The 25651-nt window shown below is 38.4% G+C and overlaps 1 protein-coding gene across 3 annotated transcripts in view; it reads right to left on the bottom strand.

Moving 5' to 3' along the window:
- Positions 1–884: 884 nt before the first annotated feature.
- Positions 885–25651, bottom strand: part of UTRN (utrophin) — a 366404-nt gene continuing 341637 nt past the window's right edge. For all 3 annotated transcript variants that reach the window (XM_088141704.1, XM_088141714.1, XM_088141707.1), the window contains 6 exons: positions 23107–23265; positions 18001–18244; positions 15363–15471; positions 13219–13311; positions 4696–4718; positions 885–2973 (listed from right to left, as the gene is read on the bottom strand). In XM_088141704.1, the coding sequence (XP_087997830.1) occupies positions 2965–2973; positions 4696–4718; positions 13219–13311; positions 15363–15471; positions 18001–18244; positions 23107–23265 (637 nt within the window). In that variant the 3' untranslated portion in view covers positions 885–2964. The remainder of the gene's footprint in view (positions 2974–4695; positions 4719–13218; positions 13312–15362; positions 15472–18000; positions 18245–23106; positions 23266–25651) is intronic.

Here is a 25651-nt window from a genome sequence, read left to right as displayed (position 1 = left end):
AGCAGATCATCTATATGGTTAGTTCAATATGGATGATGGTTCAAACACCTTGGGCAAGTTTTGGAATTTTTCCTCCCACAGGCAGGGATAATTTTCCTCACTTGACAGTATCTCTTTAGTGGTTATCTCCCAGTTTTTCTCTCATGGCAGGGTTGAGGAACATGTAACCCTCCAGATGTTGTTGAACTATAGCTTCCATCCTCCATCACTGACCATCTTACTAGGACTCTTCGGAGTTATCGAACAATGAGAGGGCCATACGTATCCCAGCTTTGCTGTATGATGTCCCCTATCAGATGCTTATTTCATTGATAGAAGATTTCTTGAATCTATGCCATGGTCTTAAAGACCTGTTTAGGCTTAGCACTGAGGATGTTTAAAGTTATAACATCAACCTGGGGTATAAATTATGGTACTTGCCAATATACAGAACACTGGAGTATAAAGGAAAAAACTGGGCCAGGAAGAGGAATTTTCAAGCTCTGCCACTGAATAAAGCAGGGTTTCTCAACCTTGGCAACTTTGAGATGTGTGGACTTCAACTCCCAGAATTCCCCAGCCAGCAAGTTGAAGTCCACACATCTTAAAATTGCCAAGGTTGAAGAACACTGGAATAAAGCAACTCACACTGATACATTTTCAATATGAATAGTAAATCTTTAACTAGATTCACAGATTGGTGGTAGAAATTTAAAAGCTCTCAGTGGTGACGCTGAATGCTGAATTCATCCCTGAAAATGTAAAATGGTAGTAAAATATGCATTGATTTATTATGCTATATGTTTCTGCTACTTATTTTAAAGGCACCTTGAAAGGGGAAGTGTTCTTACAAAGGGAAGGAGCTTTTGACACTTATTTACTCCTATGAAGAATATCAAACAGTCTTCACTAAAAATTAATTTTATTCAGAGAGTGAAAATCATATTATATAATCAGATTAGAAAAGGGAAATGCAATAATTTAAAACCACAAAATGGAAAAGAACTACTTTTTTTTTCTGAGATGTTACCACAACGTATTCCTTTTATTTATCAGTGTTATCAGAGGAAGAGTATTACAATGTAATATTGTAAGTCATTTTTACTTGACAGCAGAGTAAAGGACAGAATTTGCATACAAACACAGGCTGAAAAACAATTTATACATATCCTTTCCATAAAAACAAAAGATCCATCCTATCCATTATTGGGATTTTTTTTCTGCTAAAGTACTTTTAAAGGAGGCTCTAGGTTGGGTTTTCCCCCCCTTTGGCTTGATACTATCTGATAAATGAAAATACTCACAAATATCAGAACTCTGAACTGTTTCCAAAGCTAAATACTAAAAAAGAAAGGAAAAGAAAAAAAGGAAATTGGTTTGAGGTAGAAAGGTGGTCATGGCTCTCCTTTTCTCCAAAACTTCTTTTCCTTCTCAAAATATCTATACCAAAATATATTTCTTTCTAGATGAAAAATCCACATATTAACCTGCAATCTGTTTCCTATTCTGGGCAACCCCCCTCCCCACTGCTGAAAAAAATAATACTTTTCTTTTAGATAGCACTTTGAATCATTTGATTATACAACATATATTACCTAATTTGACCCTCATAATACCTCTAAGCATAGTTACTACTATTACCACCTCCATACTGGAGATGAGCAATGAGAAAACCCCACTCTCAGCATCACCCCGAGATTCGAGCGCCTGCTGCAATGTCATGTTGGATACCGCAAACTCTGCTAGGACTCACCTGGTAAGGGATAACCCAGCATAAAATATTGGACAGACCCATTAATTACACTCAACAGTGGAATTTCTCCAACACCATTTCGGTCCTTTAAATATGATTATTGCACACATGCAACGTATGGAAAGAACAAGTATTGTATAATGAGAGCAAATGGCCATGCAAAACCACACGCCTAACGGGGAAGGAACAAAGCCCAGCTACTCATTATAAAAAGTGACTGAACTTCTCCCCAGCTGGCGCTACCTTGAAACGCTGACTGTAAGGGAATCATTTTAAAAATGTACACAGTGCTATTGATTAAGAGTACCCAGCCAATCTGTCTGGCATAAAGGCAGAGCAACTGAAGTGGTCCGAGCTCTTTTGTTTATTTAGGTTTCCAAATTACAATAATTTCAGGAGTAGATTTTATACTTTGAACGGGCTGATATACATAAAATTTGGCACAGTAAGATGATAAAGTCTTCTCCACAGAAAATAAAAACTGCATATATTCAGACTGATTGTATAAAGGCAAAATGCAGCCTAACTCACAATGAACACCAGAACATAATCGGGGAGAAAAATCAGTCCACATTCCATGCGGGAAATAAATCCATTAAAAATGCTATTTTAGTGCCAATAGTTACTGTAGCTGAATGAAGTTAGCTGGGGCGAAATAGTCCCACATGCCTAATAGATAGCCAGAAATGGTATTTGTCAGACACTAACTGTGCAGCTTATAAGAAGTTGATCTTTTGCCCGTGTTTTCAGACTCTTAGGCTAAGTATAAATAACCTTTGCAGAAAAAACAGCGTGTCAGAAAAGAAGGTTCTTGAAAAGGTAAATGCAAAAAGCCCAAAGGAATGTATAAATGTAACTCTTTGCTCCAAACTCTAAAGGCAATTGACTTTAGCAATATCAAAAAAAGAATGGATATAAATCCCTACCATCCCCTTTCCTGATGCTGCATAATTATATAAATCAAATTACATATGCATAACCATTTCCAAATACTCCACGGTTTGTTAATTTACAGTTGCATAGAGAGGGAAGAAGGGGAAAACACACACAATAATATAAAACACAACATCCTCATCTTTGGGTAGTTCAAGTGTTTCCTTATTTGAAATAAGAACACACAGAGCTGAACAGCAGGTTACAAGGTCCCATGCAGCCATGTGATTACTGGAACTTGCGATTGGCACTGGTTGAGCTGATGTTGGGAAGAGAAGGTGATCTTCCAAAGAAGATGCTCACATCGCCTGAAGGGGAGAAACGGGAAGAGAAGAGCAACTGAGGACCATATTTTGCCAAGGCAGAAGCTTCTTTCAATGTCAACTAGTTGAGTCAAATTATTTAAGAGGCATCACATTTGCTAGGAAGAGAAAGATAGCAAAAGTGCCGTAGCACATTTTACAAGAATGTGCGCACAACTTTTGCCCTATGGAGGCAAAGCTTAATCATGGTTTTGGGGTTTAGTTATATATATATACACACATATATAGTACATATACATATACATACATACATACATACATACATACACACACAGTAAATATATATATATAAAAAAAGGTAGATAAAAGCTTCTGCCTGCTCACAGGTTATCACTGGATAGGAACCCCAGGCTCAGGGCAAAGCCTGTTAAATCCATTTCACCATGTGGGATTGTTTTCAGTGTTAGGCAACAAATCATAATGCCTGCTTTATTTATATCCCACCTTCCATTCAGGAGCTCAAGGCAGCATACATAACGCTTCTTCCTCCTATTTTTCCCTATAACAACAACCTTGTAAGATAGGTTGGGTTGACAGAGAGTATGAGTGGTTCAAAGTCCCCCAGGGAGCTTCTGTGGCTATAGATCAGCTAGAACCTGGGTTCCCTTGTCCATGTCCAGGACACCTTACCATTACACCACATTGGTGCTAACCAAGCATGATGTAGCAACCCCTCTGGGCTGAATCAAGATGAGCAAGCTTAAAGCATATGCAAAGCAGTGGATTAAAGAACTTAAAACAATAGATTTTTTTGCCTATAGATTAGGTCTGTGCACCCTTGGCATCTTGACAAAAGCATAGCACGCGATCCTTGTCCTGTGACAGAAGGGTACAGTACTGACACTTGGTACGTTATTGGTAATTTACCACTTTATTAATGACTTTATTATTGTAAACCTTGGTTTACAAGAAATACCTAAAACGAAGGCTACACACCAGAGACATTACAATCAGCTATTAGAGGTCCCTTGTCAAAAGTGTGTTGAATGTCTTTGTAAAAGCCGACAAGGCAGCCAGCCTTCCTGGTGCAAAAGGGCCTAAAGTGGTTAAAGTAAAGTGGTTCCCTGGCAGCTGGTCCTGGGCACATTCCTGTAGTTAAATGTGCATTAAAGTTCAAGTTTAGAAGAAAAAATTACCCTGACAGAGAATTTCTGAGATGGGTATAAAATCTCAACAGAGAGTTTTGGAGCTATTTACAACACATTTCCTTCAATAATACCACAAATGCAGGATTCTGTTGATAAAATATGAAAAAAGAGACAGTATTACTATCCTTGAGTAGTTAATTCAATGTTTTGTGTAGGGTGTGTATGTGTGTGTTCAACCTTTCTTTTTTCCCCATGGGGCTCTAAGAAAATCAAAGCAATGTTTCCTTTTCACATTATCTTTGAAATGCAGAATCAGATCTTTGCTCCATGAAAACCAAAATAGCATGAAAGTAGATCTGGTGTGGTTTTGGGCTGCCAGTAAAATAACGTGACTACAAAGGTAAGGTGAGGTCACTCATTCCCATGTGCTGCACTTTTTCAGCCCGGTACTCTTCAGATGCAGGAAATCTTATCTCATCTCATACTCCACAAGGGGCAGAGCCATTAGGGAGAAACAAATCTTAAATCTGTGCATTTGCTCTGATAAAAAGTTAAACAAAAATCGTAAAAATGTCCGTCCCATCAAAAACTATTGAAAAAACATTGAAATGTGTCATACCTGTGATTTGCCAGCAAGATTTGCTGTAAATAAGAAAACACAGTGATTAGTTGTCATAAAATGCAGTCTCAAAGATTAAGATATAGCTGTGCTGTATGCAGAAAACAATTTATATCTGACACGTTCCATACAATTTTTTGTAAATCTGTGTCAGAATTTCTTCCCATAAATCTTAAGTACTATATTAACCATTTTATTATAACATAATATATTTACGTACATCAAATCTGCTAGCATTTAGCTTTCTACCACCCTGTATCAGTCATGTTTAATGAACTAAATGACCAATGAATTCAGAAAGATAGGCTTAATTTACTGCTATAACAACACATGGTGATGGCACAGGAAATATATGGATTATCATTCAAATAAATGCCACATATTTGAATTTAAATCTAGAGACTGAAGAACAGATAATTAGGCAACCATAAAAGCAATGCCAACATGGGCATCAAAATGACAAAAGCAGCATCACACTGCAGGCTCTGCCACTTTCACATGGGTATACAATGTCACGAATTTTAAGAATTGTAAGAATATTTCTACAAATTCTGCAAATTAAAAAAGCAAGAAAACCCCCATTTTCTTATTCTATTTCCCTGATTATGCCTATTTTAAATGCATCATTCCTTAATGTATCTGTTTTTATATGTAGACCACAAAAACTTTTCAGCAACTGGCTCAATTCTGCACTGTGGACAGAGCTTAATTTCTTCTACAACATACGAAGCAACAAAGAAGTGCTCTGAATATATGCAGAATATATGCAGAATGAATCTCACTCACTAGTTAATATTCATCCATGTATTACACTATTTTACTATGTGTACAAAGTAAATGTGCTAGGGAGACATACTCATATTTTCACTAATGCCAATGATTTTTTTTTCGTCAGCTGCATGGGAGGCAGACAGAAGTACAATTTACATTCTGATCAGAGTGGATTACTGAATGAAGATGCCTTCACTCTCCATGCACTATGACTAAAAGAGCAAACCCTATCCTTTAAGGAAGATCAAAAGCACAGTAGAATTATTTATAAAGTGGAATCAGCAGTTTAGGCTTAATACCAATACTTGCAGGAGTTTGAAAGGACCAGGAGCTTCAAGAAAAAGGTTTGGAACTCTTCCAAACTGGGAGAAGGTTTCACATTCTCATATTTTTCCTTCAGAGAGCCCTTTCTCTTCCTGTCTTTGTGATTTGATTATTAAGCAATTACTATAGGGTCTTAGGGCTTTTTGAGTAAAAGTACCAGTAGCATAACTGGTTGGTGGGGCGGCTCTGTAACTTACTCATTTTAATGGATATACAGTCAGGTCCAGAAATATTGGGACATCAACACAATTCTACATCTTTGGCTCTATACACCACCACAATGGATTTGGAATGAAACAAACACAATGTGCGTTAACTGCAGACTGTCAGCTTTAATTTGAGGGTATGTACATCCAACTCAGGTGAACGGTGTAGGAATTACAACAGTTTGCATATGTGCCTCCCACTTGTTAAGGGACCAAAAGTAATGGGACAGAATAATAATCATACATCAAACTTTCCCTTTTTAATACTTGGTTGCAAATTCGTTGCAGTCAATCACAGCCTGAAGTCTGGAACGCATAGACATCACCAGACGCTGGGTTTCATCCCTGGTGATGCTCTGCCAGGCCTCTACTGCAACTGTCTTCAGTTCCTGCTTGTTCTTGGGGCATTTTCCCTTCAGTTTTGTCTTCAGCAAGTGAAATGCATGCTCAATGGGATTCAGGTCAGGTGACTGACTTGGCCATTGCATAACATTCCACTTCTGTCCCTTCAAAAACTCTTTGGTTGCTTTTGCAGTATGCTTTGGGTCATTGTCCATCTGTACTGTGAAGCGCCGTCCAATGAGTTCTGCAGCATTTGGCTGAATGTGAGCAGATAATATTGCCCGAAACACTGCAGAATTCATCCTGCTGCTTTTGTCAGCAGTCACATCATCAATAAATACAAGAGAACCAGTTCCATTGGCAGCCATACATGCCCACGCCATGACACTACCATCACCATGCTTCACTGATGAGTTGGTATGCTTAGGATCATGAGCAGTTCCTTTCCTTCTCCATACTCTTCTCTTCCCATCACTCTGGTACAAGTTGATCTTGGTCTCATCTGTCCATAGGATGTTGTTCCAGAACTGTGAAGGCTTTTTTAGATGTCGTTTGGCAAACTCTAATCTAGCCTTCCTGTTTTTGAGGCTCACCAATGGTTTACATCTTGTGGTGAACCCTCTGTATTCACTCTGGTGAAGTCTTCTTTTGATTGATGACTTTGACACACATATAACTACCTCCTGGAGAGTGTTCTTGATCTGGCCAACTGTTGTGAAGGGTGTTTTCTTCACCAGGGAACGAATTCTTCGGTCATCCACCACAGTTGTTTTCCGTTGTCTCCCGGGTCTTTTGGTGTTGCTGAGCTCACCGGTGCGTTCCTTCTTTTTGAGAATGTTCCAAACAGTTGTTTTGGCCACGCCTAATGTTCTTGCTCTCTCTCTGATGGGTTTGTTTTGTTTCTTCAGCCTAATGATGGCTTGCTTCACTGATAGTGACAGCTCTTTGGATCTCATCTTGAGAGTTGACAGCAACAGATTCCACATGCAAATAGCACGCTTGAAATGAACTCTGGGCCTTTTATCTGCACATTGTAATTGGAGTACTGAGGGGATATCACACACCTGGCCATGGAACAGCTGAGAAGCCAATTGTCCCATTACTTTTGGTCCCTTAACAAGTGGGAGGCACATATGCAAACTGTTGTAATTCCTACACCGTTCACCTGAGTTGGATGTACATACCCTCAAATTAAAGCTGACAGTCTGCAGTTAATGCACATTGTGTTTGTTTCCTTCCAAATCCATTGTGGTGGTGTATAGAGCCAAAGATGTTAGAATTGGGTCGATGTCCCAATATTTCTGGACCTGACTGTATGAAGAGTCACATGAATGACCTCTACAAACAAATATTGCAACATAGTTTTGTTGACTAGCTTACAAAAAATCTCACCCAATGAAGCTAAACTATGGTGAAGGATTTCATAAAGACAGAGGAAATGCTTCATATAACTCAGAGAAAACATATGAAATTCACTGCCATAAAATCTGATGACCACTACTGTACTTTAAAGGAGTATTAGATGAATTCATGGAGGTTATAACTATGTTAGCTATATACCAGCTCCAGGATCAACAGTAAAGACGAGCCAGTGGCATTTAGTTGAACAGTGTAATAAATAGGATGCTGGCTAGATAGGTCTTTGGTATTACTTTCTTCATTTCACATTCATTCAAGAGAGGAAAATAAATGCCTTTCTGACTAAGGGAAAAAGTCAGTGCCCTGACATCTGCTGAGCATAATGGACTTTTATCTTATTCCTATGGATGTCAATTAATGGTATTATAACACAAAACATTTCAGCCCATTATATTTTAGATAGTAACATTTGACTGTAGAGGGTCTTTCCGGAGGGGCTCTGCTTCCAGTTATCACAGGCTGCTTACTAGGAACTGCATGCTCGTAGTAATTTGAGAAAAGAAACTGTATATTAAAAATAGCTGTCTATTGTTACTGTAATGTTTGTTACAAATGAGGTTCTACCTTTAACACAACCAGCAAGAGTTTTTCCACTGCACACGGTATGCTACGAAGCCTACTGACACTGCTATCATACTTTTTCATCTTTGGAATGGAGTTCCAAAGCACCAAGTCTCACTGCATCATGCTTATCATCCCTCCATCTTGATCTCAGTGGTGTCTTCTGCCTTTCTTCTTGATCCTTATTAAGCTTGCTTCATCCATTCACATCTTCCTGAACTAGCCTCCACATGACTGATTAAAGACAGAGTCCAGTTCTGGGAGGAACAATTAGCATGCACACATTTGTGCCTGGGGCACTAAACAAACTGTAAAACATGTACACACACATACACAACGTTTCCATTTTTTTTTTAATTCTCCTAATACTTTCTGAGGAGACCTCTTTCTCCATGGAAAGAATGGATATATTTGCCTGTTTTGTTATGGTTTGTCCAGCCATTGGGTTCCCAATAAACAAAATAATAATGGTCAACTTTTTGTGAAATTCTGGAGATCTCAAAATTTCTAAATATTCTAACAATTTCAATCATTTACTTTAAAAACCTTGCTGTGGGCATTATTTTAAGTTGCATTCTACTTCAGTCTACCTTTTTTCCTCAGCAGATAGGCACATTTCAAACCAAAATACTGGTTGCAGCCATTCAGCATTTTAAGGAATTCAAAAGCACAATTATAATTAAATATGGTATTGAAGGTTGGCACTTTCTTTGCAACCAGAAAAAAGTGGGGAATAGCATCAAAAAGCAGTAGTAGGAAGAGGACATCCAAGTATTCTGATAATTATCTTTAATATTTTTTATGAAGTCCAACATCTTGCTTTACAGCATGTAATTAATTAATTAATCCCCATTTTATTGTATTTGATAATTAAAACTATATTTGTTAATTAAAACTAAATAGTGAACTGGTTAATATCTTGAAGGACTGGGGGCAAGACTACTATGTAAGATAGAAATGGTTGCCACTTCCTCTCTCATCTCTCCCTCAACCTTCCTGTGTAGACAGGAAGATACCTAAGATCTGTTTACCCAAAGTCTGATAGCAGAAGTCTAAATTCTCTGATCTTGCTATCCAAACATTGCCTACTGTTTATTGTTAAGTAACATAACCATAAGTATTTTATCAGTGTTCACACAGGCTTTGAACCCCACTTTTAAGTTTTCTGAAGCACTTCAGGCATTCTGTGTAAAGGCTAAATTTTCATCGTAGGTTCACAATTCCACAGTCTTTGTTACAACCCCAAGGAATACTATAGTTCCTGACCATTCCTGTTCAGCAAAGCAGAAAAACAATTTACCTTAATTGATCAATTCCAGGACAGAATTGGAAACAAGAGTTCAAACAAGATAAAGATATGTTTCATGCAACATACCATTTTCCTATTTTAAACAATACAAAAACCTGATCTCTTGAAATCTTGAAATGGCTTATCCTTCAGGAAATTGCTGTTTCTACCTTTCATTATTTTTAATGATAATGTAATGGCTGTAAAATGTGAAATGAAGGTCACAGTCGAGAACAAAAAGGGCAAAGAGAGCACAAATCCTTTGGTTGATGTCAAGGCATGGGTTGTTCTGACTAAAGGAGAGCATCAGCCATATACTTTCAACTGCAGAAGTTCAGGTTTGCACTCAAGTGTGGAAGGGATGGGGTCTGATTTAGGGATCTTTTCAGTTTTCACAATTTAGCACAGCTTTTGGGGAAAAGATGGCACGTGCGTATGAGAGAGAGGTACTAAAACCACTAGTTTCTAGGGGGGAAATCCCTTGAGTATTTGGAGAATGAGAAAATGTACTTTGACTGTATGTGAGTCTTTCCCAATAGTTTGGTCTAAAGATCATTTCAAAAGGAATAATGAAAAGACTCTGAATCAGATAAATGTCTTTAACTGTGAATGATCAACATCTCTGTCTAACAGTACTTGTTTAGAACCAGATCTTCATATTCTAAATTAGAACAGGGTTTGAATAATTATCAAGAACAAATAACAAACCCCAAAAACCAATTCAAAGTAGCTGAATTTTAATTTGTTTTCTAGCTGTGTTGTAAAGGGTATGATCTCCAACGTAGTTCTGCAAGAGGAAGGAAATGTACATGAGAGATAGGAGATATTTAACAGAGTTTAGTAGAGTCTGGCTTAGGGTTAATATTACTGTAAATATAACATAATATCAGTATATTATAATAGAGTACAGTATAGCAGAGCAGAGCACAACTACATACAGTAAAACCGTGGATTGCGAGTAACTTGTTCTGCGAGTGTTCTGCAAGACGAGCAAGCATTTCTAATAAATTTTAACTTGATAAACGAGTGATGTCTTGCAATACGCTGAACGTCACATGATCACAACTGAGCCAATGGCTCTTCTCTTTCTCGCTGCGGGATTGTGGGTGATCGCTTTGATATACAAGTGCTTTGGATTACAAGCATGTTTCCGGAACGAATTATGCTCACAAACCAAGGTTTTACTGTAATGGATAATACAATTTGATTTTATCTCAGTTATTTTGCATGGGATTGTGTACCTTCAATGCTTTAATTTCATGACTATTAAATGCATTTGCTTTCATGATTTCAAAGAAATCAGTACAATATTGAACTAGGAACAAATGTAAGTTCTCAATAAACGTCAGGTAAACTTAAAATAAAAAATTGATAATGAAAGTTATGCATAGTAATTACTATCTATAGAGGAGAATGCTGCCATATGCTCTGTTAAGGACCAGAATAAATACCCATAGAGGAACATTCAGTTTTCACCCACCTAGCGGAGAATGAACGATTAGTAAATCACTAACAGGAATGCATCAATTAGTCATAACAATCAAAGTTATGAAGCAGATTTGTTCCTGTTGCTATGCAGAGTGAGGCTACTTTACATATCATCCTCTGCAGATCTGTATCATCTTAGCTGACCTGATGGTCTCTTGTCCACTTGTCAGAAAACATAATTGAAAATTCATACCCTCAGCAGCAAATACGGCCACCTTAATATTTAAATAGGATGTCATAATGAGAACAGAGTTCAAAAGCAGGTAAAAACTCAATCTGGTGTGTCTGAATTAAAAAAAACAAAAACAAAACCTGTATTTGGAGAGAAAACAACGAATGACAAAAACATAAGTTTGAACTGAGGAAAAAGTGAAAACTCACTTAGGACTCAGTAACTGCTGTATCTAAACTTCACAGATTGGTGATTAATCGGCAGGCTAAGGGACCAGTTGGCATTCTGGGCTTATAAAAATTTGGGGCTCCCAGATAATAACAAAGTATGTGCAGCACTAAGGTGCAGGGAAAACACCACAACCAACTGCTAAAATGTTAATAGTCTCTCATTAAATGCAGCAAAGTTCATACATTAATTCAAACTCTGCATGGTGGAGGAGCAGTGTCATAAATCTTCCTGATCCCACCTCCTTTTTCTATTGAAGAGAAGTTGTATGAACAGAAACAAGGTAAATTAGTATTTATGCAGAATTCCTGGCACGTAATTTTGTGATACTTGCGATAAAGATAAGTGTTTGCTTTTCTGTTGCAAGAAGACGACTGCCTGGACATACAGCCAAGGTTATTAGTTATTCTAGGTCAAGGATATGGATGTACATAATTATTTGATTGCTGTTTGCCACCCAGAATAATTTTTTGTGGCTATACAAATTTGATAAATAAATAAAATAAAATAAACAAATTATACAAATAACAGACATGTAACATATATATCTGTTGCTGAACTGTAGCATTTCAGGCTGTAGTATGAGAATCAAACTACCGGTTACATCAATCACATAAGGTACACTTCTTAGTGCCTGGTTACATAATTTGACATTCTGCATATTAAAAAAAACGCAACATACCTGATTAAACCAATAAAGATTGCATATTTATCTAGACAAAATGTTTTCATACAGCATGGGAAGATCCATTTTCCTCTGACCTTTGCTTAAGGTACCTATAATGTTAATGTACCTATAATGTTCATCACTAGGCATCTTCCTCAACATGGGCATTAAGCGGAGAACGCTAGCAATGTTGGGTTGATGTAATGGTTGTAAGAGTAATCTTGAGGAACAGGAGGAAGAGTGGCAACAAAGATAATGGTCAGATTAAAAAAAAAAATTGAGTCCAAGACGGAAATGTAATTTGAGAAAGTGTCTCAGACTTGACCCTCCCTAGTTCTCTTGAAGGTAAAGGCAGGGATGGGGGAGGCACATTCAGACTTGCAGGATTCTGTTACTGTAACCTTAAAATAAAAGTAGAATTGGGATTCATGACTTTGGTTTCCTGGTGTGGTCTACCCCGAAGGGCTGACATTTGTTCCCTTTTTTTGCAAGTGTTCCCGACTCTTTCAGGTACTTGTTGCACTCTTGGCTATTAACAGTCCCATCTCTCTTAATCAAGGCCAACATTATCTATGCAGGCTTCATATTCAGACAAATATGTTATCACTTCTGGCTTAGCCATGTTTATGTTTGCTTGTGCCAATGGCAATGGAAAGATGTTGCACTGCGTCATTTAGAAAGCATTTTAAAGCATATGCTATAAAAACATTTGTTAAGATTTTAAGAGGCCCTAAAATTCTGTTGCATTTGCTTCAACAGGCTAATGTAGCTATACTCTGGAGATTTATGAGTTTTTATAAGCTGTTTAGCCATATGCCTTTCCTGTGTAATGAAAAAAAAGATTTCTTAGAAGCAAAAGTTTCAGATCTTTATGGAGTGATATATTACACCATGGTATTTTTCTGAAAGTAAGTGTTAGCGTTTGATTCCAGATTGTAGATCCTCCTAGGTCTATTCTGTGAACAGTTTTACAGAGCATTATAATGATTGCATTTCAAACAAGCAATTGTGTTCAAGTTCAACTTTAGATTCTTGGCTCGGTATGTTGAATACTTACCGCGGCAAGCTGGAAATGTGCTATTGATTTGTTCCATGACCTCCGTTAAATCTGTGCTAGTATGATGAGGTGGGACTAGCAAGTCATCTACACCTAAAGAAAACAAAATGTGCAACTACTTTAGTAGAAAAAGAAATAGCATTTAAAATCCCAAAAGCTATTTCTACCTACCCTTATTATCTTAATGGTTTTAGAGGAATTTTAAAGAAGAATTCCACTGATCAAAATCTCTGATTTGATATGCAAGAATGGCTCATTGATAATGACTAGGGAAGAGAGGAATGGAAATTAAAGTATCAATTTATCCCTTATCTCATATCTGAACGGTTAAGCTTACCCATGATGCCTGCAATAATATCACAGAGAATTGTCCCAGAGCAATTAGCTGTGGAAATACTGCAGTTTTATTATGTATCAAGTAGGTAAAGCACGCATGATGGCTCTGTATTTCAAGTCAATGTATTGAGCAGAAAGCCTCAGTGCCCAAATGGCCACTGAACATTATAAAGGCCAGAGCCTCCACATTTTGAATAAAGAAGGAAAGATAAGGAAAAAAAGAGAAGCAGTAGTCCTAAATGACCCCACATGGATGAAGCATGTACCTTGCCTTCATGATGCCAAAAAATATTCTTAGTAGCAGACAGTAGCACAAAAGTGCTGGTCTTCAGTTGTATGCCTCAGAGTTGAGGTGGCTGAAGGCAATAGTTGGCTCCTTGCTTTCCTAAGGCTCTATAATACCTTTGGGGCTAAAGCAGAGAGGAGCAAATTCACCCACTTCTCTTTGACCTAGCACCCATTTCACAAACTGGACTATTTTGTGGCTAGTGGAGGCTGATCTATCTGCCTATCCATCCATCCATCTACATATGCAACCATCCATCCATTCAATAATCCTTCTATCCATCTATCTGTCCATCTATTTATCTATACGTCCGTCCGTCCATACTCTCTCACCTACAAACTTTCAAAGGCTGCAAAAAACATATGAGTAGGGGAAGTTGTGGCTTGGGCATATACAATTTTGCGGGGCTGGGGCCTGAACCTTGGTTGTGCAAATAATATTGAGGTCCCCGCTTTTTAAAAAGAAAGTTAAAAAGATTAAAAATCACAGAGCCAAAGTTTTTTTTTCTTTTGCTACTGAATATTGGCAGCGTAATTTAGTGTAGGTCCCGGAGTTGCAAAAATGGGACTGAGGCCTCTATGCAGCTTTTGCTGTGGAAACATCAATAATATCTTCAGAAGTGGGCTGGAGAGAGATGCAAAGAAGAATATATCTCTATTCATTGGTGTTTTTAATATCAATGTTTATACTGAATTAAAAGGTCCAACCACCCCCCTTTAAATTCATTTTTAATCTCGCCTATTAAAATAAAATGAAAGTCATCTATCACCATGAGGTAACAATAATATAATAATTGTTTTACTTGGCAAGCCTGTGGCCTGACTTTAAGGGGATCATTTTGCAATTGTTGAAAATTCAGTAGTGACATATTCAATTGATGGGTTTTGGTTTGTTGGCCATTTTATCTACTTAGCTCTTTCATTCTTTTTAATATTTCATTATTTTATATTAAACTTTTATAAGGTGCCCAAAGGGCTTTATAATGGCTAAAAATGCTTTAGAGTGGTTAAAAAATGATAAATGAGTGAATAAATAAATTTATTTTTACCAATTTCTTCAGAAAGGTTATGAATCTTTCAGCCAAAGTATGAAACCTTGTTGCCTTGAATGACAATTTACATACAAGTAATTATACTTTTTCCTAAGAATAAACTGAATACCTGACCTGAATAAATATCAAAGCCTTATAATAATCTGCCTTTGTAGTACTTACTTACTTGGCTCTTTATACATTAACTTTCTAATTCTAGGAGGAAATGCTCATGGCACCTAAGAAAAACTTTTATCTCTGATATTGCATTAGGCAAATACATATACTGAATATTTATATAATGAACCATACAACTTGTGGGGGACAGAAAACAGGCAAACCCATAACTCAAATTTCAACCTAAATATACAATGGCAAGATTTCTCAGATCTCAGCACATATTTTGCAAGAGGTCGATTTTATAACTAAATAGAGTTTGGAATCCCACTCAAGAGAAATATAATGCTATCTGTGTGTTAATTAGTAACTTACCTGTCTGATTAAACTGTGAACTAACATCCTGATCAGGTGAATACCCAAGGGTGGATTGCTGAGGTGAAGCATTAGAAGAACCTCCATTAACTCTGGAATCTGTTTCAGGCTATAAATTAAGAGTTAGAAATAAATTCACTTCAACATATCAGAGCATACTTTAAATATTTGATCTAATTTAATAAAACTGACTTTGTAATACAGGTAGTCCCTAAGTTAAGAACAACCAGTTAAGGACAATCCATAATTAAGAACGGAGCAAAATGGTATTGTAGCAAAATTTGTGTTAAATACACAATGATTCAACTTAAATATGCAGTGGTTGAAGTTAATTACACAATACTACTTATACAGTACTATACAATAATACTGTTCCGGTTTAGATACAAATTCAACTTAAGGGCAGACCTTGGGAATGGAACTCGTTCTTAAACTGGGGACTACCTGTATTCAATATCCAGGATTGAAATGAAGACGACCCCATAAAAAAAGAGCAAGCTTTTGATAGAGTTAAGTATTATTGATTGGGCCTGCTGGCTCTCCCCATATCCCACAAACATGCTGGCAACTGATTTGTTCAGCTGGTGATGAACCTTTATATAGGAATTTTAATAGCCTTCATAATAGCTTTGATGTAAAGTGAACCCTGTGTTAGCTTTCGCATTTTTGGAGCATTTCAATGGTGAATGGAGCCAAGAGCCAGAGCCTCATGAGCAGAACAGAATATCAGCACCAATGTAAGCAACATATGTCTCCAGCAGTGTTTCTCAACCTTGGCAACTTGAAGAGTTGTAGACTTCAACTCCCAGAATTTCTCAGCCAGCGAGAAACACTGCTTTGGCAGGTAAGCATCATTTCCTAGAATTAGACTAATTCTACAAAAGGGTATTTTTAACATATAACAATCTTTTATGTTTTATTCAGTACATGATCCTTAAAAACTTCAAGCTCTTAAAAAGGGTCCCCATAATGTTAAAATACTGAGTATGAGTGAAATGTTCTGCTAGTACTGTATTTTGCGTTTGTCCATGCCTTTCTACTGGTGTTGTTATTCATTGTCTAATTTACTAAAGAGTTATTTTTATGAGTGTCTTTTTGATCGTTCTTCCTAGTAGGTTAGAAAAGAGAGGGGATGAATTTCATGTAATACTAAATAGTTGTTCAATATTACGAAGCAATTCTCAGCAAGCGTTGGGCTTATGAATTCCCACATCCCCAGTCTTTCTTCAGCTTGACCTGAATTAACAAAATATTTTGCTTCTATTTTTTGACAAATTCACCCGATTCTGATGTCTGATGCCACATAAGGAATGGCTAATCCTACTTACAGCCTATTTCTCTTATTCCTTGTCTCCATATTAATAAGAGCATTTGATTTGCAAGCTTCCAGATTTTCATAAAGATTTATTTAAGGGATCTATGACTGCATGAGAATTTCTGTTTTTTAACATGTCTTTATGAAGCTCCTACATGCAGTTCTACTTCATCTCCAAGTCTGACTTTGTAATGAATGTTTTGGACAAAAATGGCCACATTCCCTGGCAACCACCAATCCGTTGGGCTTGTTGAAATAAAAATAGCAAGTACACCTTCAAACTGTAACCTGAAATATTCAAGTTTCAATGTAATGGAATGCAGGAATGCAAAATAATCTTACCAACAGTATTCTCTGATATTTGATACCACCAGCTCAATTAGTTTTTCTTCCCACAGCTCTGAGAGAATACACTTTTGGTAGGTTATTAATCTAATCAACACTCTTCAGTCAACATATCATAGTAACAAAGAAGTCTTTTTAAAAAATGAGACTGATTTGCAAACAACATGTCAGAAAAACAAACAGTAGCGCATGCCACAAGGTTACACAACACGTGTCACCACATAGCCCATTTTGAAACCATTTGAAAAGAAACGTAACTGAATTAGCTTCCAAATATACATTTGAAAGAAACATACGTATTAATGCTTCCAAATGTTGCACAAACAGACCGGAGGAAGGCTATTATAACATGTTTTCTGTGCACTTCGAAACAAGTATAATTTGTGAACTAGTGCAATGTCTCAAATGCAGGAGAAGAGTTAGGGTTTAACTGGGGCTGGACTCCTGTATTTCAGAATGAATGCTTTGTTATTAATAGTGACAAAATAGAAGGAAGTCACGCTGACAACATTCCTTCTTGTTTTTTCTATGAATTGTAGAATGGAGAATTAAAATGCTTATGGTGGTCAATACATTTAGGGCTTGGTGGTAGTCTGACTGATCAGATTTTTGGTTTCCAGATGGATTTAAACTCCAGCACCTTTCTTTTTTCAAAAGGAGGCACCTGCACCTTTTCACTCCCACAATCCCAATAGTGGTATAGCTTTCCTAAATTTTCCTGGCTGTTCTCCGGGGAATAATATTCGGAAACAATTTCTTTTTTAATCAACTGTCACTAGGGATTATATGACTTTACTTTTGGCATGGTTAGAATAAAAAATTGAAAAGAAAGTCATTTTGGAGAGAGAAACCAAACAGAGCACAAAACAATATGCCTGTAAGGAAGTCAAATACAATTAACTTGCTTCAAACATTAGGTTGACACTGTAGGTCTACAAATAACTGCTGTCAGAGGGAGAAAGTCGCTGAATACAGTACCTGTTCGAGCAGCTGTCGTAGCCGGTGAAGCTGAGATTCCAGTTGCTTGTTGTGGTCTTCCAAGATTTGCATTCTAGCTTCCAGACGTCCTTTGTGTTGTCGTAAGAGTTTGGCCTCTGCAATGAGTTCAGCATCTTCAGATGTGTGTTGAGGTGACACAGCTGAGTCCGGTGGTGAATTTAGGGCATTGATTCCCCTTCGAATATGCTGTTCCTTCAGTTGCTCATATTCCACTTGTAGCATCCTAAAGGGAGTTTAAAAAAAGCAGCTGATTTTATGGCAGAACAAATACAGGAAAATCCATTTAAAGTTTCTCCTTGTTATCTAATTGTATGGAAAGGTCAGAGCAACTTATAATATGAATGTTTGACTGGTGGTGGCAGAATATAATGTTAATGTGAACTTCCTCTTCCTTTCTGCAGGTTATCTGCACAAAATAACTCAGAGAGCTGCAGGAAGAGGAGGAAGATTGAAACCTCCTCTCCTCCCCTGGTTGTGTGATTGTAAGAAAGAGTTGAGAAGTGGGGGAATAAGGCTGAGAATCAGGGACAGGAAAGGCCTCTCTAAGTTCTCCATCCATGGTTTTGAACATTCCCTTTTATACCCACCTCATTGCTCCTGGAAAAGTTAGGGTTAGGGCTAGTTTTTTAATAACACATTGTACAGTACGTAATATATTATCACCTCTTATTTTATACTGGATGACTGGCTGATGAATTTAATAACTGTTTTTATTGCAAAGTGGTATGCTGGAATTCACAGGGGATGATAGCAGTTTGGCCTGTAGTGATCAATGCATCAGCACATCTGAAGTCAGTTCTTGATGCTACGGTTTATGATTGGCAAATATGAACATATGAGTCAATCCATATATTTAAATTAATTTGGAGGAAATCTTCTTACCTCTGTCAGAGTCTGCCCCGCTAATCAGAAAATCAGGAAGTTGATTTCTTACTGAATTGATTCACCTCACTCAGGAAAAACCTGTACTAGAGCTAGATACTATGAAGTCTCCAGGAATGCATGCAGCCCCACCAAACATGGGTGTGATCCTGAGACACTCTAGAAATTTCTGCCAAATTATAAGTTTGGTGAAGCAAGCAAGCAAGCAAGCAAATAAATAAATACGCATAGAATAATATTTGTTGTTGTTGTTTAGTCGTTAAGTCGTGTCCGACTCTTCGTGACCCCATGAACCATATTGCGCCAGGCCTTCCTGTCCTTCACTGCCTCCCTGAGTTTGCTCAGTTTCATGCTCATTGCTTCAGTGATGCTATCTAACCATCTCATCCTCTGCCGTCCTCTTCTCCTTTTGCCTTCAATCTTTCCCAGCATCAGGGTCTTCTCCAAAGAGATCTCTCTTCGCATTAGATGACCAAAATATCTGAGCATGAGCTTCATTATCGATCCTTCCAATGAGCAATCAGGGTTGATTTCCTTTAAGATTGACTGGTTTGACCTCCTAGCAGTCCAGGGGACTCTCAAGAGTCTTCTCCAGCACCACAGTTCAAAGGCATCAATTCTTCGGCGCTCGGCCTTTTTTATGGTCCAGCTCTCACAGCCATACATTACTACTGGAAAAACCATAGCTTTGACTATGCGGATCTTTGTCGGCAAGGTGACGTCTCTGCTTTTTAATATGCTATCTAGGCTTGCCATAGCTTTCCTCCCAAGGAACAAGCGTCTTTTAATTTCATGGCTGCAGTCTCCGTCTGCGGTGATCTTGGAGCCCAAATAAATGAAGTCTGTTACTGCTTCCATTTCTACCCCTTCTATTTGCCAGGAATTGATGGGTCCAGATGCCATGATCTTAGTTTTTTTAATGTTGAGTTTCAAGCCAGCTTTTGCACTCTCCTCTTTCACCCTCATCAAGAGGCTCTTTAGTTCTTCTTCACTTTCTGCCATTAGGGTGGTATCGTCCGCATATCTGAGGTTGTTGATGATTCTCCCTGCAATCTTAATTCCGGCTTGTGATTCTTCCAGCCTGGCATTTCTCATGATGTACTCTGCATATAGGTTAAATAAGCAGGGTGACAGTATACAGCCTTGTCGTACACCTTTCCCTATTTTGAACCAATCGGTTGTTCCATGACCGGTTCTAACTGTTGCTTCTTGGCCCGCATACAGATTTCTCAGGAGACAGGTAAGGTGGTCTGGTATTCCCATCTCTTTAAGAATTTGCCACAGTTTGTTGTGATCCACACAATCAAAGGCTTTTGCATAGTCAATGAAGCAGAAGTAGATATTTTTCTGGAACTCTCGTGCTTTCTCCATGATCCAGCGAATGTTGGCGATTTGATCTCTAGTTCCTCTGCCTCTTCGAAACCCAGCTTGTACATCCGGTAGTTCTTGGTTCATGTATTGCTGAAGCCTAGCTTGTAGGATTTTGAGCATAACCTTGCTAGCATGTGAAATGAGTGCAATTGTGCGATAGTTTGAGCATTCTTTGGCGTTGCCCTTCTTTGGAATTGGAACGTAAACTGACCTTTTGCAATCCCGTGGCCACTGTTGCGTTTTCCAAACTTGCTGGCATATTGAGTGCAGCACTTTAACACCATCATCTTTTAGTATTTTAAATAACTCAGCTGGAATACTGTCATCTCCACTAGCTTTGTTGTTAGCAATGCTTCCTAAGGCCCACTTGACTTCACTCTCTAGGATGTCTGGCTCAAGGTCAGTGATCACACCAGCGTGGACATCAGGGACATTAAGATCTTTCTTGTATAGTTCTTCTGTGTATTCTTGCCACCTCTTCTTAATCTCTTCTGCTTCTGTTAGGTCCCTGCCTTTTTTGTCCTTTATCATGCCCATCTTTGCACTAAACGTTCCTTTCATATCTCCAATTTTCTTGTAGAGATCTCTAGTCTTCCCCATTCTATTGTTTTCCTTGATTTCTTTGCATTGTTCATTTAAGAAGGCCTTCTTATCTCTCCTGGCTATTCTCTGGAAATCTGCATTCAGTTGCTTATATCTTTCCCTTTCACCCTTGCTTTTCGCATTCCTTCTTTCCACAGCTATTTGTAAAGCCTCATCAGACAGCCATTTTGCTTTCTTGCATTTCTTTTTCTTTGGGATGGTTTTAGTTGCTGCCTCCTGTACAATGTTACGGACCTCCGTCCATAGTTCTTCAGGCACTCTGTCTACCAAATCTAATCCTCTAAATCTATTCATCACCTTCACTGTGTACTCACCAGGAATATGATCTAAGTCATACCTGAGTGGTCTAGTGGTTTTCCCTACATTCTTCAATTTAAACCTAAATTTTGCAGTAAGAAGCTCATGATCTGAGCCACAGTCAGCTCCTGGTCTTGTTTTTGCTGTCTGTATAGAGCTTCTCCATCTTTGGCTGCAAAGTATATAATCAATCTGGTTTCGGTATTGACCATCTGGTGATGTCCATGTGTAGAGTCGTCTCTTGTGTTGTTGGAAAAGAGTGTTTGCTATGACTAGCTTGTTCTCTTGACAGAACTCTATTAGCCTTTGCCCTGCTTCATTTTGTACTCCAAGGCCAAACTTGCCTGTTATTCCGATTACTCCTTGACTTCCTACTTTAGCATTCCAATCCCCTATGATGAAAAGGACATCTTTTTGGTGCTAGTTCTAGAAGGTGTTGTAGGTCTTCATAGAAGCGGTCAACTTCAGCTTCTTCAGCATCAGTGGTTGGGGCATAGACTTGGATGACTGTGATATTGAATGGTTTGCCTTGGATACGCACTGAGATCATTCTGTTGTTTTTGAGGTTGTACCCCATTACTGCCTTTCCCACTCTCTTATTCACTATGAGTGCAACTCCATTTCTTCTAAGGGTTTCTTGCCCACAGTAGTAGATATAATGGTCACCCGAATTAAATTCACCCATTCCCGTCCATTTCAGTTCGCTGATTCCCAAGATGTCGACGTTCAATCTTGTCATCTCATGTTTGACCACATCCAGCTTGCCTTGGTTCATAGATCTTACATTCCAGGTACCTATACAATATTGTTCTTTACAGCATCGGACCTTCTTTTCGCTTCCAGATACATCCACAGCTGAACGTCCTTTCGGCTTTGGCCCAGCCGCTTCACTCTTTTTGGAGCTACTTGGAAATGCCCTCCACTCTTCCCCAGTAGCATATTGGACACCTTCCGACCTGAGGGGCTCATCTTCCGGCATCATATCTTTTAGCCTTTTAACATTGTCCATGGGGTTTTCTTGGCAAGGATACTGGAGTGGGTTGCCATTTCCTTCTCCAGTGGACCACATTTTGTCAGAACTCTCTGTCATGACCTGTCCGTCTTGGGTGGCCCTGCACGGTATAGCTCATGGCTTCACTGAGTTACGCAAGCCCCTTCGCCACGACAAGGCAGTGATCCATGAAGGGGAGAATAATATTAACTATATTTAAATTAAATTATAGTTTAAACTAAATTAAATGAAATTTAGTTTTTGTCCTGCTTGTTGACTACTTCACCCTAGCTTTACAGTTTGGACTGCAGTGATAATCCTAACCTTGCTGTTTCATCCAGAGGCCAAGGGTGGTCCTCAGCCTCATAAAAGGTGGCCACTTATTGGGAACACAACCTAGACTATGATTTCAGTCTGGAATCTTTTTAGCTCTATCTGGGGAAGCCAGAGATTGAAGTTTTGATTTCTGAATGTAAGCCCTGTCCTCAGCCATAGAGCCACAGTGGCTCTCTCCTTCATATTTGGTTTTAAAAAAGAAAAAGAAGCAGGAGAAGGAGAAGGAAGAGGAGGATCTCCTTCAATTCAATTTGGGAGAGAGGACCTCTGAGATAACCACTGGGACAGGAGGAGGCTGGCATGGAGAAACAACAGGAGGTTATTGGCATGGAGGTTGGCATGGAGAAACATGAGCAGATGTCATTATTTACACTGGCTGAAATGTTGAGTTACAGGAAAAGCAGCAAGGAAGGGAAGACAACGGCCAACCAAGGAAAGGAACAATTCCTTCCATTTCAGTTTTTAGTTTGTTCCCTTTTTTCCTACTAGAAAGAAACCTCTGACCCTTAGTATATTTTTTTCATAGCCAATCTTCAAATTTTAAGCACATGTATTAAGATACAATAAATGTAGAAGCCAGTTTTTCTAAGAACAGATTATGGAACCTTTGCTCTTCCTCGAGGTCAGCAATGATGCGTTCAAGTTCTCCTCGTTCTTCTTTCTCCACTGACTTCAAGATCTGTGTTGGACTCTGTGGCTGACTCATTGGCGAATCACCTCCCAGAGTCTGGCAATACTGCTGGATAAGAGCATGCTCATCTTCCCTAGAGATAAAGAAAGCCAGTATAAATATACACTTTACATGTTTGAAATATAAATGAATTGTATATATTTACTCAATGCACAACTAATGGCATAGTTTTAAATCCTGTAAAATTGCCTGAAAAGGCAAAAAAATGCATGGTATATTAACTTAAAAGAAGAGAAACTTACAATTTTACAAAGGATTACACTGATTGCTGCTTTAAATAGTAAGCCATCTGTGTAACATCGATGGGCAACCTATTTATGCTAAATGTTTTTTTGTGGTAGGGGGTGGACCCCCAGAGTTATCTCCAACTGCACAATGGCAAAAAATTGGTAAAGCAGTTTTCTACCATTTTGAGACAAAAACTAACACAAATATCACATAAGCCCTAAAATAGGCCTAATACAAAAGGGACTCCTTAAACCTTACTCCCTCAAAACAGAAAAACATGAATAATCTTGGCACCACCCATATGCACGCATGGTTCCCCATTTTGCATCCCTGTACCATGCACTATGGACTCCCATTAACCTCCTCAAAATACTGTGTGCCCTGTTTGCCTTTCAAATTTAATTAATTAATTAATTAATTAATTAGGTTTAGAGATCATTCTGTAACCAATAGCTTCTTCATTGAAGTAACACCAGACAAAGATATTTTCTCACTACCTTTTCATTTTTCATCTGTTTTGCCAACTGAGTGGTCTGAAAGTCATCCCTGAAGATGCCAACAGTTTAAGGCAGATCTATTATGCACATATCAATCTCAGGTGAATGTTTCCACACTGACTTAGTGTAATGGTATGTGAGAATGACCTTGGGAGACTGGGCCCAGGGATGCCACCTAGGGAATGGTCAGAAAAGAGACCGCATATTCCGCAGCTGGATAGTGGGCAAGGCAAGAGGCTCAGAAGAGACCTTCCCTAATTTCTTGGGGTGTAAAGGAGACAGGGGAAGAATTGTGATTTTAGACTTGCAAATTTCTGTTAATATAGCTTTACAATAAAGTAGAATTAGCTCATCTGGTCGTGTTTCCTGTCTGGTCCACCTGGTAAGGCTAGTGACTCTGAAGCAAACAGAAAAGCCTTTGGTACGGAGTCACACTGATGCTAAAAAACAGAGTCTTAGGAAGAAATAGGTGAAGAGTAACTATACAATATATCAAAAATAGTGTGGCCTGTGAAAAGAGTTCTTAAGAATTTGATTTGTTTAGCTGAGCGGCACTGGTTCTTCAGCGGACTGCTCTCTCCCAGAGAGTCTAATTCATAGTTCATGAATGTTCTTGGATCCCTTGTTAAGAGTAGCAGGAATGCTTTTGCCCTTTCTGGTGTTTTATTCCTAATGTGTTTACTTTTGATTAGGCATTGTACGTACTGTTTGTGATTTTGTCCTGCATTTATTTATTTATAGTATCTCTCACAGTATCTGTTCAGCCGGTTCGATCTGGAAGGGTTGGCATGTTCTGGGTTCCATCGATTAAACCATGCCATGTGTCTGTGCCCAGGAAGTGCACCTTCTTTGCAGCAGTGCCTGCCCTCTGGAATGAGGTTCCCCCTGAAATTTGAATGGCTCCCACCCTACTAGTATTCCGAAGGGCCTTAAAGACCTGGTTCCTCACCCAGGGCTTTGGAGAGGATGACCGATGCCCCTTTCTTCCTCCCCCCCCCCCCCGTTTTCTTTTCCATCGTTCTTTTGTCTTGTGCCATTTTTCTGGGGGTTTTTTTGTATCGTTCTTTGTTTTTAAATGTTTTAACAACTGTGAACCACCCACAGTTGCTGGGAGTCATATACATTTAATAAATTATTATTTATTGTTTTTACTGTATTTATACTTACATATGATCCACTGACATCTGTAATTTCTCCTCCTGTGTGTGTGTGTGTGTGTGTGTGTGTGGGTTTTAATTTCCTTGTCTTTATTTTTACACAAAATCCAGTTCTATGCTGGTTAGGAACAGATGGGTGGGCTGGGGCAGGGTGAGAATAAAAGCTGCAAAGGCACAATTTCAAGACCTGTATGTCTTCCAATTATGTGTGAACCTGATTAAAGGTACTCAGGCTGGCTGGATGTAAGATGCTCATACCCCGTATCTTAAAGTGCTTAGCCTAGTTTTCAGGATGTCAGCAATTCTATGTTTTTTTTCTCCTCCAATCACATCCAAGATATGAGATCTTTGGCCAAGAAAGATAGGCCTGCTCTGTTAACAGGCCATTAACCAGAATTTTAACCAAAGGTTTTCTCAGTTCTATTCCAAAAATATTAACTACATAGTAAAAGTCTGCCCCCAGTTTTTTAGAGTCTGAATGCCATAAATATACTGTGAGTAATTCATGCTCTGCTCAGAAGTACTACTGGTGGTCAATGGAATTATTTCCAGGAAAATATGCAAATATGACTGACAA

The sequence above is a fragment of the Python bivittatus genome, unplaced genomic scaffold, assembly GCF_059951505.1.
Source record: "Python bivittatus isolate LINGU-HERP-01145 unplaced genomic scaffold, Pbiv_v1 ctg000020_np1212, whole genome shotgun sequence".
Classification (NCBI taxonomy): domain Eukaryota; kingdom Metazoa; phylum Chordata; class Lepidosauria; order Squamata; family Pythonidae; genus Python; species Python bivittatus.
Note: the sequence above shows the minus strand (reverse complement) of the source record. Positions and strands in the feature narration are given on the sequence as shown.